Source organism: Pristis pectinata, chromosome 6 (genome assembly GCF_009764475.1).
Source record: "Pristis pectinata isolate sPriPec2 chromosome 6, sPriPec2.1.pri, whole genome shotgun sequence".
In the NCBI taxonomy this organism is placed as follows: domain Eukaryota; kingdom Metazoa; phylum Chordata; class Chondrichthyes; order Rhinopristiformes; family Pristidae; genus Pristis; species Pristis pectinata.
In genome coordinates, this window is record NC_067410.1 from 26435841 (window position 1) to 26453099 (window position 17259).

General features: G+C 40.7%; 1 protein-coding gene across 3 annotated transcripts in view; it reads right to left on the minus strand.

The window, feature by feature from the left end:
* Positions 1 to 1900: 1900 nt before the first annotated feature.
* Positions 1901 to 17259, minus strand: part of LOC127571418 (protein FAM107B-like) — a 104552-nt gene continuing 89193 nt past the window's right edge. For 2 of the 3 annotated variants that reach the window (XM_052017750.1, XM_052017753.1), the window contains 2 exons: positions 9703 to 9859; positions 1984 to 5005 (listed from right to left, as the gene is read on the minus strand). In XM_052017750.1, the coding sequence (XP_051873710.1) occupies positions 4889 to 5005; positions 9703 to 9859 (274 nt within the window). In that variant the 3' untranslated portion in view covers positions 1984 to 4888. Of the gene's footprint in view, positions 5006 to 9702; positions 9860 to 17259 lie in introns of all 3 variants that reach the window. The other variant, XM_052017751.1, reaches the window with a different exon arrangement.

Here is a 17259-nt window from a genome sequence, read left to right on the forward strand (position 1 = left end):
CGATCTCTTCTTTGGCAAGGATTCCCCACCCCCCACTGATGACCCCCTTCTCCCGCCTTAAGCCCTCACCCTCCTCTTGGACACCCTGTTCTGGCCTTCTGCCCACTCTGGATCTTTGCAGCTGTAACTACTGACGGGACATTAACTCCCCTCATCTATTCCAACCTCCCCCTCTCTGAACGCGCTGCCCTCTGTGCGTACTAATCCTAACCTCACCAATAAAACCCGCAAACAAGGGTGGTACTGTTGTAATCTGGCAGACTGACCTTTACCTTGCCCAGGCCAGACATCAGCTCTCGGACATCTCCTCTTACTTACACCTCATCCAGGACCCCACCAAGGAGCATCAGGCCATTTTCTCCCACACTATTACCAACCTCATCACCTCTGGAGATCTCCCCTCTACAGCCTCCAACCTCATAGTTGCCCTACCCCGTACTGCCAGTTTCTACCTCCTACCTAAGATCCACAAACCTAACTGCCCTGGTAGACCAAGTATTTCTGCCTGCTCCTGCCCCACTGAACTCGTATCCTCATATCTTGACTCCATTTTGCCACCCTTGGTCCAGTTCCTTCCCACCTATATCCGTCACACTTCATATGCTCTCCATCACTTCAACAGCTTTCAGTTCCCGGCCCTGACCACTTATTTTCACCATGGACGTCGAGTCCCTGTACACTTCCATCCCCCATCGGGAAGGCCTTGAGACTCTCTGCTTCTTTCTCGATGTCCTCTCTTTTTTCAGTAAATGGTGTTTCCCTTCCACCACTGTCAATGCAGCCCTCACCCGCATCTCCTCCATTTCCTGTACGTCTGCCCTCCCCCCATCCACCCCGACATAGCAGTGACAGGGTTCCCCTTGTCCTCACCTACCACCCCACGAGCCTCCACATCATTCTCTGCAACTTCTGCCATCTCCAATGGGATCCCACCACCAGGCACATCTTCCCCACCCCCAGTTTCCACAGAGATTACTCTCTCCGCGACTCTCTTGTCCACTCATCTCCCCACTGATGGCCCTCCTGGCACTTATGTCTGCAACCGTGATAAGTGCTACACCTGTCCCTACACCTCCCTCACCACCATTCAGGGCCCTAGATAGTCCTTCCAGGTGAGGCAGCGTTTCACCTGTGAATCTGAAGGTGTCATTTACTGCATCCGGTGTGGCCTCCTGTACATTGGTGAGACCCAACGCAGATTGGGTGACCACTTCGTCCAGCACCTTCACTCCGTGTGCCGCAACAGCCAGGATCTCCCAGTGGCCAGCCACTTCCTGCTCCCATACTGACATGTCTATCCACGGCCTCCTCTACTGCCACGTTGAGGCCAGATGCAGGTTGGAGGAGCAACACCTCATGTTCTGTCTTGGTAGTCACCAACGTGATCAACATGCGGTAACCCCTCTCCTCTGTTTTCCCCTTCCCCCCCACCTTTTTGTTTTCCCTCATTCCTGTGGCTTCTTGTCTTCTCTTTGCCCTCCCCTGACCTCACAACCTGCCCATCACCTCCCTCTGCTCCCCCACCTCCTTCCCTTTATTCCATGGCGTACTGTCCTCTCCTATCGGATTCCTTCTTCAGCCCTTTGTCTCTTCCACCTATCATCTCCCAGCTTCTCACATCACTCCCTTTCATCTCCCCTCCCCCCACCCACCTATCTTCCCCCTTTCACCTGGATTCACCTGCCAGCTTGTGCTCCTCCCTCTCCCCTTACCTTTTTATTCTGGCTTCTGCCCTCTCCCTTTCCAGTCCTGATGAAGTGCCTCGACCCAATGGTCAATTGTTTATTTCCCTCCATAGATGCTGCCTGACCTGCTGAGTTCCTCCAGCAGACTGTAAACTATATTTTGCAATTCGGAGTGCGTGAAATGTTACTTTGGGGAAAAGAATCATGTTCCCATAACGAATTTAGATCTTTTTATTTAAAATAATATGGATTTGAAAAAAAAATCATAGTTCCTAAAAATAATTCCAAAGTGATTAGAGCAAATATTTGTGCAAAGCACAATTATACAGTTCAATGAAAGGTTGCCAGCTCTGATCGAAGGTCAATAGTCCAGCAGGTTAACCAGGAAGATTGCTGGCAGTCTGTAAATAATTAGTTTTACAAGATGCTGCCTAATTCGCTGATTATTTCCAGCTTTGTTTTCTTATTTTAGATTTCCAGAGGCCATTGGCATTCAGGCGAAGTATGCAGCTGTGACCTCCAGATGTGAACTGTTCTCATATAGTTCTTTGTTTATTTTCTCATACTTTCTTACTACATCGGCCATTTGACCTGTGGAATGTGTGCCAACTGTCAGTGGATACTAACATGTCCCATTCCCTCACTTATTTCACTGTTACCTATTCTCTCACATGCCTGTCAACTATTGAAAAGTTCAAGGAACAACAATTCAGCCTGTGTCTAAGCACTTTGCAGTCCTCATGACCAAATACTGAATTCAATGACTTCAGAGAGCCAGTCCTTCCAGTTTGTGTGAGAACTGACCAGTTCTATTGTAACATCATCAACCTGTAACATTGTGTTTTCTCTCTCTGCAGATGCTGCCCAACCATCTGAGTATTTCTAGCATTGTCCATTTTATTTCAGATTTCTAGCATCTGCATTTTGGTTTTGCTTTCAGACAATAGTCATTATCTTCTACATTACCAATACTTGCACCAATGAAATTTGCAGTATTAGGTTATTTAGGTTGCTCCAATGGCAGATTCATGGTTAAACGATACATCTTCCTTAGCTACTTTGAATTTTGTAGAACAATTTGTATTAATACCACTAAATAAATATTAATGATAGATAATGTTTAGAATGGACAAACCTGCACAAAATAATGCATTTGAACTACAAAATGCAAAACCTAAACAATTTTTGATGCACTAGAAGTTTCCACAAGGTAAAATAAGCATTTTTTTATTTCAAAGTTGTTACAATGACACAAACCTATAGATGGTAACAATCCAACTGAATATTATATTCCCCTTCTCCTGTTATCAATAATTAAACAGAGTACTATAATTATAGATTCACAGACTATAGCTTGAATTTTATGTGCATGTTTTGTATGAGTAGAAAAGTAACAATTCCCCAAAAGACGAGTAAAAGTGAGAGAAAATAAACTCTATTTCAGAATGTGCCTTCCAGCACTAACTCCAATCAGATGTGTATACTCGTGTTTACTGTGGTGATAGGTATAACTTACCCAACAGTCAATACCTATTCAGTAACATTTCAAAGGCATCATTTCCAAAACATACAGATAGCTGTTATCATTACAAACAATATGATTTGTCTTTCTAGCAGCTAAGTTGCAATTTTTTCATAATTCTGGTCACAAAATGCAAGAGACTCTTTCATTCCATTACCCAGTGAATTGAATACATGGTGAACAAAATGAAGAGAGTGGCAAACTTCTCAAATGCATATAAAAAGCTTTCAGAATTACATTCATAATTGACTGAGTACTTTTACAGTAAGCACAGTCTCCAAGACCTGAACACTACTAAATATAAAATCATTGTGAAGTGTAAATGACAAAATGAACATAAAAATATTAACTGCAAATCCATTTTTCTGTTTACACAGCGTTGATCTTTAAAGCAGTAGTCATTGCATTTCTTGTACTGCACAGAATTCTTGTCTAAACAGACCACACATTCTGTAAGGCTAATTATTGTGATTTTCTAAGGCTATGGTTCAGGTAACTTTTCAAAATGTATGCATTTAGTAATAGGTTTATCAGCTCTTAATAGAATTAGTCTGGAATTAAATGTGCTGTCAGGAAGACAGAACACAATTCTTAAAGGTTTTGGCCAGTTGCTTCTTTGTTTACCGTAAAAGTTAATTGTGCAGACCCTATTCATTTCTTTATCCCATATTATATATCAGAAAAAATATACCAAGATTCTCAATACAGGAGTTATCGACACATCTATGACAATAGGTAGATAATAAATGTATTAAAAATCATGATATATTTTTCCAGATTGCTAGGTATTGTGCAATCTAAATTTAATTCCTAAAAAAAATCAACAGCCAACAACTCCAAATCTTCCCAGCAGATTCTAGCTAATTCAGCTGCTGACTGTATGCATGTCAGACAATCCATAAAATACCAACACCCACCACTTATTTTACTGTTAAGATCTGTAGGTTAAGATTAATAATATCCATGTAGCATATACAATGATAATCTTCCATTAGCAACATTTTAATCCAAATATAGCTGTAACAAAAAAATACACGGCAGTCAAACGTCTGACCAAACTGCAACACAAGCAAAAGGCTCGTCTTCTGAGATAAAAGTCAACAAATATCACATGAAGATAACTGGTCGCCATCAATTCTCACCTGTCAAAGGGAATATTCGGCTGTATGCTCATTAAATTATCAAGAGTCGCTGCTGCAGCAATTCAGTTGATGTTATAAGCAGAAGAATCTTTTACACAAAATACTATGAAACACTTTTTTATGCTTTGCATCATCATATGGAATGTTTGCAAGAATAACTAGCTCAATGTTCAGCTTTAGTTAGGAGTAATAAACTTAAAGTATGTTGATAGGTCACTTTGTCATTACAATTCATCATCCAGATTCACTGGATTCTTGTCCTGTTTGTTTTTATTCAAACTTGCATCTTCACGTTAAGTAGCACTTTTACATTCTCACCAACTGACCAGGTTTGGCGAGTTCTACAAAACAAACATTCTTAATGTCTGGAAAAGACTGGCCATCCATTCACAGCAGAATAAACCATTTTTCATTTTCCTCTTAAGAAAGACAAGAACATTAAATGAACTCTATAGTGATGGCATAGCAAATCAGTCAAGTTGAACTGGTGCTTAGCGTTATCAACCAGTTAAAGATAATTGAGAAGGAAGGTCTCAATACTAGCCAGCCTTCTTCTCAGTACTGAAAGTGGATGTTCTCCGCAAGTTTTCTTTGACTTTGATGAATTCAGGAGCATTCTCTTGTTCTTCTCCACTCCTCTGCTGTTCTCTTTCCAACTAAAAGACAATTTAACCATTCAGTAAATGCAAAAGTTTTCCACAAGAGTTTCTACACTTGTACGTGTTAGATTAATCATAGAATACTATGATGCCTAAGGTAGCTGTAATAGCATTACGCTAACCGGGTGGCACATAGTGTAGCAGTTAGCGTAACGCTATTACAGCAGCAGTGATCAGGGTTCAATTCTTGCCGCTGTCTGTAAGGAGTTTGTACGTTCTCCCCGCGACTGCGTGGGTTTCCTCCGGGTGCTCTGGTTTCCTCCCACATTCCAAAGGTGTACGGGTTAGTAGGTTAACATGGATATAATTGGGCGGTGCAGACTTATTGGGCCGAAAGGGCCTGTTACCATGCTGTATAAATAAAGTACAGTAGAGGAGGTACAGAGGTTGCATATTAGATTAATGATGGTGTCAGTATTAAACCAAGAAGTAGTTGGAATTTGGCAAAGATCAGATTTTCACAGGCTTAATGGCATATTATTCTATTGCTTTTGAGAATATTGAAAGTTTGAGACCACAGCCCACTTTCACCTTTCCCAGATTCTGAAATCACAGTGACATTTATTCTTTACCCTGTGGTAGAAGTGAAAAATGTTGGATTAATTTCTAGGTAATTTTAGAATAAAGTTTTCTAATATTTAATTACACTTTTAAATTCATGACTTTAGGTAATAGCCAAAAATTTGGAAAGTTTCTCAGTGACTTTATTTTTTCCAAATGGTTCATCAGTTCTTGTTGTTTTCCCGGGTATATTTATGACAAGTTTGAAACATAAAATGGAATAGCACCACAGGAAACTGTGAAACTAAATTCAATAAATCTAGTACTGCTTCACTGGTATTCTCCAGAAATGGAACCTGTCACTTCAGCTCTTCAACATATGATACTAGACCCGCATTATCATGTTACCTTATAATGTTCTCTGAAAGGCCCACTAAGTTATTTTATTGTGTAAAAAAATATGAATTCATATAATACCTTTTGCAACTTCAAGATGCAAAACAAATGCATTAAAGCACCTTAACAGAGAACTTCTTAAACATTTCTACCACAATCCTTGGACATGACCTGTTCCATTAATAGGATTGACTCGCAGAGTGAGGGTCATAGTGATACACAGTTGGGTAGAAGTAATTCTGGAACCAACGTGGATTCCTGTTTAATTATGTCAAGGAGCCACATGCAGATTAATCAGCATTCCTTCTCATGTTGAAAAGCAAACAAAACTGAAAAGGCTCAAAATCTGAATTAAAAACAGAACAAGTTGCTAAGGGATTAGACGCGACAGAAGTTGTTGAGTTCCCAGGAAAGTTTTCTGAAGCAATATGTAGATGGCTCAACTAGAGAAGGGTCTATACTCAATCTCTCTTAGGAAATAAGGATGGCAAGTGGCTGACGTGTCAGTGGGGGAGCATTTGGGGACCAATGACCATAGTTCTATTAATTTCAAGATAGTTTTGGCCCACAAGTTAAAGTCCTAAAGTGGGGAAAGGCTGATTTTGATGGCATTAGATAGGAACTTGCAAAGGTTGATTGGGAGAGGCTGTTTGCAGGTAAAGGGACATCTGGCAAATGGGAGGCCTTCAAAAGTGAGATATAAAGAGTTCAGGGCCAGCATCTTCCTGTTAGAGTGAAGGGCAAGGCTGGCTGAATAAGGAATCCCTGGCTGACAACGGATATTGAAGGTCTGGTCAGGAGAAAGGAGGCATATGTCAGGTATAGGCACCTGAGATCAAGTGGATCCCTTGAAGAGTATAAGGGATTTAGGAGTACTCTTGAGAAGGAAATTAGGAGGACAAAAGGGGGCCATGAGATATCCCTGGCAGATAAAATAAAGGAGAATCCTAAAAGATTCTACAAGTACATTAAGAGTAAAATGGGGGGAGAAGGGGAGAGGTTTATCTTAGGGATCAGTGTAGTAATCTATGTGTGGAGCAACTAAAGATGGGTGAGGTGGGTCTTAAATGAATATGCCTGGTCTGTATTCATTGTGGAGAAAAACATGGAAGCTAGTGAGTTCAGGGGAGGTGAACACTGAAGCGTATCGACATTACAAAGGTCATAAAGCACATAAAGATGGATAAATGATGGATCTCTTCAAAGATGGATAAATCCCTGGGGCCTGACCAGGTGTATCCTAGGATGATGTGGGAAGCAAGAGAGGAGATTGCAAGGTCCCTGGCAGAGACTTTCGTATCCTTGTTAGCCTCAGGTAATGTAAGAGAAGGCTGGAGGAAAGCTAATATTGTGCTTTTATCTAAGGACTGCAAGGACAAGCTAGGGAACTATGGACTGGTGGGCCTTACATCAGTGGTGGGAAAGTTACTGGAAGGGATTCAGAGTGACAGGATTTATTTTCATTTGGAAAGATAAGAACTGATTAGGGATAGTCAGCATTCCTTTGCTTGTGGGAGATCATATCTCACAAATTTGATTCAGTTTTTTTTGAGGTGGTGATCGAGAAGATTGACGAGGGCAGTGGACCATTGTCTACATGGACTATGACAAGGCCTTTGACAAGGTTCCACATGGTGGGCTGGTCCAGAAAGTCAGAATACATGGGATCCAGGGTGAGATAGCATATTTGATACAAAATTGGCTTGGTAGTAGGAGGCAGAGGGCAGAAGTGGGGGTTGCTTTTCAGGTTGGAGACCTGTAACCAGTGGTGTACTGCAGGGATTGGTGCTGGATCCTTTATTGTTCATCATAAGTTAATGATTTGGAAGAGAATGCAAGTGGTACGATTAGTAAGTTTGCAGATGACACCAAAATTGGTGGTATTATGGACAGTGAAGAAGGTTGTCTAGGGTAAAACTTCAGGTCCTAGGTCAACTGGGAAAGTAGACAAGGGAATGGCTGACGGAATTTAACTCGGATAAGTGTGAAGTGATGCACTTTGTGAAATTAAATCAGAGCAGGGCCCTGGGGAGTATTATTGAACAGTGAGATCTTGGGGTACACGTGCATTGTTACCTGAAAGTGGCAAAACAGGGTGGTAAAGAAGGTGTATGACATGCTTGCTTTCATTGGGAAAAGCATTAAGTATAGGAATTGGAAAATCAAGTTACAGTTGTACAAATATTTGGTTAGGCCACACTTGGAGTATTCTGTACAGTTTTGGTTGCCATACTATAGGAAAGATGTGATTAAGCTAGCGAGGGTGCAGAAAAGATTACAGGAATGTTGCCTGGAATGGAGGGCTTGAGTTATAAAGTGAGATTGGATAGGCTGGGACTGGTTTCCTTGGAGCGAGGGAGGCTGAGAGGTGACCGATAGAGGTTTATAGAATTATGAAGGGCACAGATAGGGTAGATTGTCACAGTATTTTTCCCAGGGTAGAGGAGTCTAAAACTAGAGGCCATAGGTTTAAGGTGAGAAGAGAAAGATTTAAAGGGGATCTGAGGGGTAAGCTTTTCCACACAGAGGATGGTGAGTATATGGAACGGGCTGCCAGAGGCGGTAGTAGAGGCAGATACATGGGTAGGTAAGGTTTAGAGGGATATGGGCTAAATGTAGACAAATAGGATTAGCGTGGGTAGGCATCTTGGTCGGCACAGACAGGCATCTTGGTCAGTATGGACAAGTTGGACTGAAGGGCCTGTTTCCGTGCTGTATAACTCCATGATTTGATGAATCTATAAAATACTCAGCAGGTCAGGTAGCATCTGTGGAGACAAGAGTTAACATTTCAGGTCAAGGATCCCGCCTCAGAACAGGGTCCTTGATCTGAAATGATAATTCTTTCCACAGATGTTTCTTGACCTGATGAGTATTTCCAGCACATCCTGTTTTTATTTCTGATGTTGATCACTTCAATAAATTGTTAAGAAAAGCAAGGGAAAAAATTTGTACTCAAGATGGAGAACAGTTCACTGTCCAGCACCAGGTTGGCTTGCGAGTGCTACCAGTAACAGAACTGACTGAATCATGAATGACACAGCTTCTGTAATTGCTCTGCCTGGAATAGGCCAAGAGGGAATTAAAATGAGGGAATAATCTCATAATGCACCCTCCTGCCTCTCACCATTTGTGGCCAGTCGGAGGTGGGTTGCCTGGCCTTTGCTGCATGCCCCCCTGTCAGGCAAATCCTTCACCTCCTTATCCTGGGAGTGAGAGTCTTTTTTTTAATGATCCAGTCTCCTCCTTCAGACCTTTGCCTCCAGCAATACTCCCTCCCTCTCTGGAGCTACTGCAGAAGGTAGAAAAAATTGAGCATATTCTTGGGATGTTCATAAACTAATAAGAACATTGTGGTACATCTGACTGCTTTGAAGCAGTTACTAAACTACAGAAGTAGAAACAGAAATAGTAAATGCTTCGAGTTGACATAGCATCAGTTTTGAAATATTAACACTGTCCCTCACTCCATAGATGCTGCCTGACTTGCTGAATGCTTCCAGTTTCCAGGAATGGTAACTTTTTTGCTTTTGGATTATTAAACTGCAATGTCACATTCAACTTGATTCCAAGAACAACAAATGCAATATATTATCTGACATATTTGATGCTTTGGGGCAAGTTCAAGGTAAATTACTTTACTCACAGTGAACGGAAGAAACAGGATAGGCTGATTGGTCCCTTATACCCGTTTTGTCATTCAATAAAATTATGGCTAACCTCAGCCTCAACTTTCCTTTAATATCCTTATAACCCTTGGTTCCCTTAATGTCTAAAAATCTATATCCACTTCAAACCTGTTCCAGCCTTTGTTGTCTTTTCTGGAGTTGAAGTTCAAAAGGAGATTTGATTTTCTGTGCCTCTTCTTCTTCCTTTCTTTGTCGAATCAGCTGATCTCGCCGCCTGTATTCCAGCACTCGTTGTAACTCTGGTTTGTTTTCAGCACCCACACCTCTACGAGAGGAGAAGTAAAATGTTTTAATTCACTGAACTTCTTTGGCTTTGCACATAGAAAGTCAGTGCAAATTTTCCCAATTTTAGTCATTCTGTAGTACGAGTATGGGCATCCGGAACCCATGACACTTCACTAGTTTCAGAGTATACAGCTGCGGATGTGAATTGTGAGTCACTGAATGATGATACCCAAACACAGTGATACCCCTGCAAGAAATGCATGACAGACTGAGCAAAATTAATGGTTTAAAAATTCCAGTTGTTAATTGTCAGTGTTTGGCATCATTGCTATGCAAACTTGAAAAAACTTCTACCACATACACATTCTAGTAAGGAAACCTGGAAGTTGCCAGCAGTGATACTCTTTTTACCACAGAATAAAATGATACTGTCTTCGCAGATGCAATCAACATACAGTCAATGATTTCATGTGATCTTTAACTTTTCACTCACTATTCCTTCCATAAAAATCTACTGAAAATAACTATACCTTATTCAACAAGGTTTATGAATTTTTTAAACAGTATATTGTCATAATTAACACTGAACCACATCCTTGGTCATGAAAATCTAAGTTTTCTAAATGTGATGTGATATTCCCTCAGAATAATATTTGAAGTTTCCATTCTTTAGGTTTCAAGCCTGTTGCTAGCCATACTCAGCATAAACATTTTGCAATGTGTTTGCACTGTATTACAGACATGGTGTGCCCAAGTTGTTCTGTGGGCATAATGTGTGCAGCAGCGGGGGTTTGTTGGTTATATTAGTTGAAACCTTGATTGATAGAAATCGTTGGTGGGTGAGTGCTCAGCTTACCTTGACTCTGTCTGTGCCCGAGATTGCTGGTGCAGTTGATAAGATATGGCATTTGAAGAGGAGTTCACTACCCTTGACAAGTGCAAGGTCATTGAACGTGATGCATCTCTCCATCCAAAGTGCTTGACTCCTGACACTGACCGCTGGCAGAACCTACTCTCTTTTGAGTTGTTCTTGCATTACTCAGAATGGGTGCTGGTTAATTATAAACCTTGCACTCCTTTTTTTAAGTGGTGGTGGGGGTAAAGTTTATTAATTTTCATCTTATACAATCTTCCTTTGGCTCAGTCTGCCCATGAACAATAGAATCAAAGTTCCCATATCAGTGTTATGCTTTGAATTACAGCTAAGAAACTGAGGCAAATGGAAACATAGTATGAATTTTACATACCGTACAAACTTTTTTCCCTCTAGGCACTGCTTCAAGTAACTAGAAGTTCTGAACGTTTTATTATTTCTGATGTACATGCTGAAAGTATGTTATTCTTTAAATATTTCTCCTCTATTTATTTCTTGGTAAATGTGATTCACAGTTTGGAGCCATTGTTTGGTTTGTCACTGTGGTGTACACCTGTCAGCAGAGTTGTTGACATTCTTGAAATTACTATTTTGCTGAGTGTGATAAGAAGTGGATCAAATGGAACACCCCATCTTAATGATCAGTCTCTCTAAAATTCATCATTTATAAACCACTAAATTTATCAAGCGAAAAGGAATAACATACTCTACTGTAAATTCACAGTAGCAATATGGTCAACCACCTCTTTGCTCAATAAACTGAAAAGAAAACTGAATCTGTACCACATCCTTGAATATTAACTGTTAACTGGTGCTTTAATGCTGACCAGTCACAGTGGCTGGCTGTGGTTAGGGCTGGGCTCTACTTTGTATTCAATCAGTGGAGATATGCTCCAATGAAGCAGCACCACACTCGATCTGGGTCAAAGGCAAAATTCCAGGCCACTGAACAAAAGCAGATCAAAACATTTTAATCTGTATTTTTTCTTAAATCCTACTGTTTTTTAAAATCCTACTGTTATGTATCCATTATGTACCTAATGTCAGTCCATTAGGTACATAATGGATTCAGAAATGCAGCATTTTTGTGACCAGCCTTGCTGGATTTGTCTTGTTCAGTAGATGGCAGCAACATTCAGTTTGTTGCCAAACCAGAGCCTCAATCCCAGGTTCCCAACACCAGCTCACTCCTCGTCTGTGTCTTGAGAAACAATGATTTGTTATAGGAACTGCTTGTTGTTACTCACTTCAAATACTCCCTTCAAATACTCCCAGCTACGTTTCAATGATAATAATCTCCATGTTCCCCCGTTTATGTCAAGATAATTACATAAAAGACCTCAACTCACAGAAGGTCCATTCCCATATGGGGAGTAGTTTGTAGGGAGGAAGGCAATTTGGCCCAAGATGTGGACCATTTTCCTAATCTTGGGAGCCACCTCTCAGTGTAGACAGGCATTGATGATGATATTCAACGTTGCCTTCAGTGTGCCAGCAGAACCTTTGGCCTGCTGAGGGGAGGTGAAACCATGCTGTGTTCTTTAGAAGGTAAAGAACTGAATAAATCAGTAAAGGCACATACGAGAAAGAAATTCGCAGTGACGGACATTAAGAACAAGCACAAGAGAAGAAGAAAAAAAAAGGAAGATTAAAGTGAGACCGCCATATGATGTACATGAGAAAGAGGATAAAAACAGTTAAAAATGGAGAAAAGTAGAAGCGGTTTGATTGCATACAGAACTGTCCATAAGCAACCTGATGAGAGAGCAACACGTATAACCTACACATTTCTTGATTCAGCAAAAATTACTCTATTTGCTTGAATGACAGGGATTGTTGTTACAAAAGCTGCTTGAAAATGATTAAGAATAATACATATGCCACTTCTAACAAAACGGACCACAGAGATGTAATCAGGATAATGAACACTGAAGCAAAACAGAGGTTGAGAGCTTGATCGAACTGTGGGTTGTGAATGAGGTGGAGATGCTATTGTTGGAGATGCTCTGACAATGATTGAATTAGTGGTGGCACCAAATGAGGTTAATCACATGAGATGGACAGTGAAGGAGAGGTGTTGGTGTGTCAGGGAGTGCTGGACTCAGTTACAAGCAGAAGTGAAGGGAAGGATTAGGAAATCCTATAAGGTAAGGTGGGATAATCTATGGTTTACAAAACAATGACTAACAGGAGATATTAGAGATGTGGTCTGATTTTCTGGTTTTGTTATCCCTAGTTACACTTAGCTCCATGGGTAGGGCATATCTCTAGCCCATAACTGCTCAAAAGAGAGAAAGATCATTTAGGATGTCACTGAGCACCTCGAGCCCATTCACTGGGAGCACACAGAAGCCCAGTATAAGTAGCAGGAGTGCATCGCCTGCCAAAGTATCTACTTGCCTACCCCGCCTGCACCTCCTACCCCACATAAACTCTGCAGGTCCCACATTGACCTCATCAGTCATCTCAGAACCCACAGAACGAGAGTGCAGGTCATCCTCAATCCCTTAAACAGCCTTAGGAGGATATCTGTAGCTGGCCACTCCCACTCACAGGACTGGGGTTGAATTGCAGCTACATTCATTGAGAAAGTGGTAGGACGTGATGAAATAAAGGCACCAATAACTTTAGTTTTTTTTAAATGTTATGCAGGTCAACGTTTGAAGGCAAGCAAAGAAAAATAGGAATATCATTGTATTTTGATGCAAGATAGATAATTCAAACAATTGGCAGATGTAATGCATCTTTAAGCATGGAATGTTATTCTCTGCACATCCATGGCTGTTTCCATTTCATGATCCTATTGGATAGGAATGCCTAATGATCTGTTTGCTACTTAAAAAATGTAACAATGTCACAGACCTTCAGCCTGCAGCAAGTCTTAAAGACTTAAGATGTAAATAGTTGTAATCATGCAAGCATTATCTCATAAATACATTGAATATGAAGACATTACAGCATAGACATCAATGTTGTTTGGGATAGTGGAATGAGATGGTTGAATGGAGATTGGTTTCTTACCGAGACCGTTGTGATTAGGGCTGGAGGAAAGCAATGATGCAACAGGATCAGCTTCTGTTTAAAGTGTTTACCAACAGCACCAAGGTGGACAAATACACAAGCAATGAGCAATAGAAAAAAAGATTGGTGAAAGTGATGCAAACTATTCATTGCACATTTATATAGCTAGGAGGATACGGTATTGCTTTGCACAGCCAGTGGGAAGACAAATTTGAATTATTCCTTGTGGTGTCAGAAAAGGCAGATTCTCACAAATGCCGCGTGGTGCACTGAAGACTGCACACTCCCTTTTCATCAATTGTTTGACTTTAATCACAAAATCAGCTGTAAATTATTACAATGCAGATGGTTAGGTGTCAAAATTAAATTTAATTATCATTCTTGTCAGTTTAATGTTTGCTCAGCTCCCATCCTGTTAGGCTATTTGATTGCATGGCTTCACAGCCAGTTCCAATCCAGTTTTTATCCAAGGTTCATAAAGCATTGAATGGAGCTGGAATGGGGAAGAAACCAGATCACTTTCCTCGTCTGATCAAAGCACAGAAGCTAACTGTAAGACACCTGCCATGGCTATATCCGAGACAAATAAGCTCAGCACAGACCAAGTAACATGTGTGGAACATTTCTGACCACTGTAGCAAGCCATCTCACAGTTAAAGTCACTGAGTAATCCCAAAGTTTTTCTTAATCTGAAATCTTATTTTTTTTGCCACGATTTTCCTTCAGCTTTTTTAACATTGCAGTCAATGATTGTTCTTCTTGATGTGATTTGTGACTCATTAAGCTATTGAATGGCAAACCAAACAGCAGCCATGCCAGCCACAATCATATAGCGGAGTTGGATTAAAGTGCAGACCATATTCTCTGATTATCAATCTGATTTTTTAAAATCATATTTGAGGATTTAACTCCTCAGAATCAATCCAGTGTTAATGACACCTTCTATGGAGTCTTCAATAGTGTAAGAAGAAGCTACAGTCAGTTGTGGCAAAGGAAGAAAGGGGCAGTGACCCAGGACACCATTACAGATTTGCCTTTTGGAGACAGGTGTAGATAAGAAAGAAGATCAAAATTTGGCTGAAAGTATGAGGTAAAATACAACAACGTGCCCAGGAAAAGCAGGGCTGTGATAACATCTCCCTCCCTCTTCATTATCTGTGCAGTAACATTCTGAATATTTTTCCTTTGGCAATTCTTGTTAATGGACAGTCCATGTTAAGAAAAAGCTTTGATGAGTTTCAATAGCAGCATTTGATACTAACATTTAACTGTGATACCAGCATGCCAGACATTCCACTTTGTTTCGAAAGTGCACTGACCTGTGCCTTCTCCAAGGTTAGTTTTTCCTGAAGACTTGTGCTTTACTGCAGAATCTGACTGTTACGATTATTCCCAAGTAAAGAAGGACCTAATTCATTCTGCCGTTTTGAAATTCAACAACAGTTTACAAAACCCTGTGTGACATGCCGTTGATTTGAAGTCCAAAATCCCATTATAAAGTTGATTGACACCTTCGTGAACAAAATCAAGTGTCAGGCCTGGCCCTTACCCAGGCCACGCTTGGGGAATACATCACTAAAGCCAGCCACAAAATATCTCCATAGTCAAGGAAAGACTTTTTTTTGTTTCCCCTGGCGTCAATCTCCACCACCAAGATACACAGTCAACAGCTGGAGATGGAACTTCCCTTTTCCCATCTCTGTCCATCTTTTCTTGTCGGTTCTGCACACTTTAATCCCACTGCTGAATTGACAGTTTGTACCGAAAGCCACAACTGTATTGGGAGATTGTGCATGTAAGCTTGTATTGGTGTCAACAGCCTGGGATTTGTGACCATTGTATGTTCAACTCCCAGCATTTTGTGTTTGTAAGAAAATCATACCCCAACATGAAATTGGCATAAACCCAATCCTAACCCCACTTCTATTAATTTTGTCTGGTATTATGGAGATTCAAAGATTTTTGTTCTTGACATGGATAGTGCATCAACAAGTATTTCCACCTGCTGTACATTTGTATCCCATAGATTTCATTAAGACGGGCTGGTGCAATTCTGCCCTTTTTCCTGAGTTCCTACTAATCAGAGAAGCAAACATCAAAAGATAAAAAGGAAAGAGTCACCTCACTGCAGATAAGCAGCACACTCCCAGCAAAAGAAACTTGCCAGACATTTCAAAGATAGGAGGAAACAAATAACTCCGTGGCAACTCAACCTAAAAAGTACTTTGCATGTTCAATATAGGAATCAGTTTAACAGCAGTCTTATCTCCACTTGCCTTTGAAGTATATGTCATCTCCACGCAACCAGCTCAGAGATTACAATCCAAAGCAGTAACTAGTAAAATGGAGAATATTTATTTTGGATCTTAATGGGTTTGGCTCACAATGAAGCCAAGAGACTTAAATCAGACAAGAGATTTGCTAGTAACTCAGACACACAAGCATTTTGCTATTTCACTTGACAATTAAAAAAAAGTACATTTCTGGTCAAAACAAGGGCTCTCTGGAGATAGATGGCAAAAGGTTTTCTTCTTATCTCTCAGGATTCTAACAGCGTCATAGTCTAGACATTACTGCAGTGGTGAATGTGATGAACTCCATACATGCATCACTTCATTTTATAAACATAAACCACTATGGCTTATGTATCAATACATAAATCAGGCTTTGTATTATTGAATGTTCAATGGTCAGAAATAAATGGAAACAAATTTGAATATCCAGCAGATTTGCAATTAAACAAAAACAGATATCCTGATTTATTTTGCGCTACTGTTGTTTACATGAATTTTACGAGAAGACCAATGAATTAAGAACAAAGAAATGTTGAAAATATTAGCAAGTGTAGGCCCATGAAGCATGTTCCTCCATTCCATACAATTATGGCTGGTCCTTTATTTAGATACCACATTGCTGCTCTCTCTCCACATTTCTTGGTGACTTTTGTACCAAGAAATCTACCTTTTTAAAATACATCTTCCTAAACATAATCAGATACTCAGCCTTCACTACTTTCTATGGTTGAGAAGGGGCTGCCATTTTGGGGAAGTTAAACTAACTGGTACATTGCTTTCAGCTCCAAAATTTCAGCATTTTGGTAGCAAGATCGCAACCTTTGATGCCCAAACTTATCCTCACTTCAGTCCTAACTGAACCTAGACTGTGACCTCCTGTTCCAGATACCTCAGCTCAGGGAAACATCCTCTCCACCTCTAGCCTTCCTGGCCCTGTCAAAAATTTCTAAATTTTAATTTGATCCCCACTGGCTCTAAACCTTGGGGAATACAGATTAAGTTAATATAATGCAACACACACACACAAAATGCTGGAGGAACTCAGCAAGTCAGGCAGCATCTGTGGAGGGAAATAAACAGTTGACATCTCAGGTTGAGACCCTTCATCAGACTAGAAAGGAAGAGGGCAAAAGCCAGTATAAGGTGGTCAGGGGCGGGGGAGAAGCACAAGCTGGCAGGTGATAGGCGAGTCCAGGTGAGAGGGGAAGGTAGGTGGGTGGGTGGGGGGGGGGAGGGGGCAGATGTAAGAAG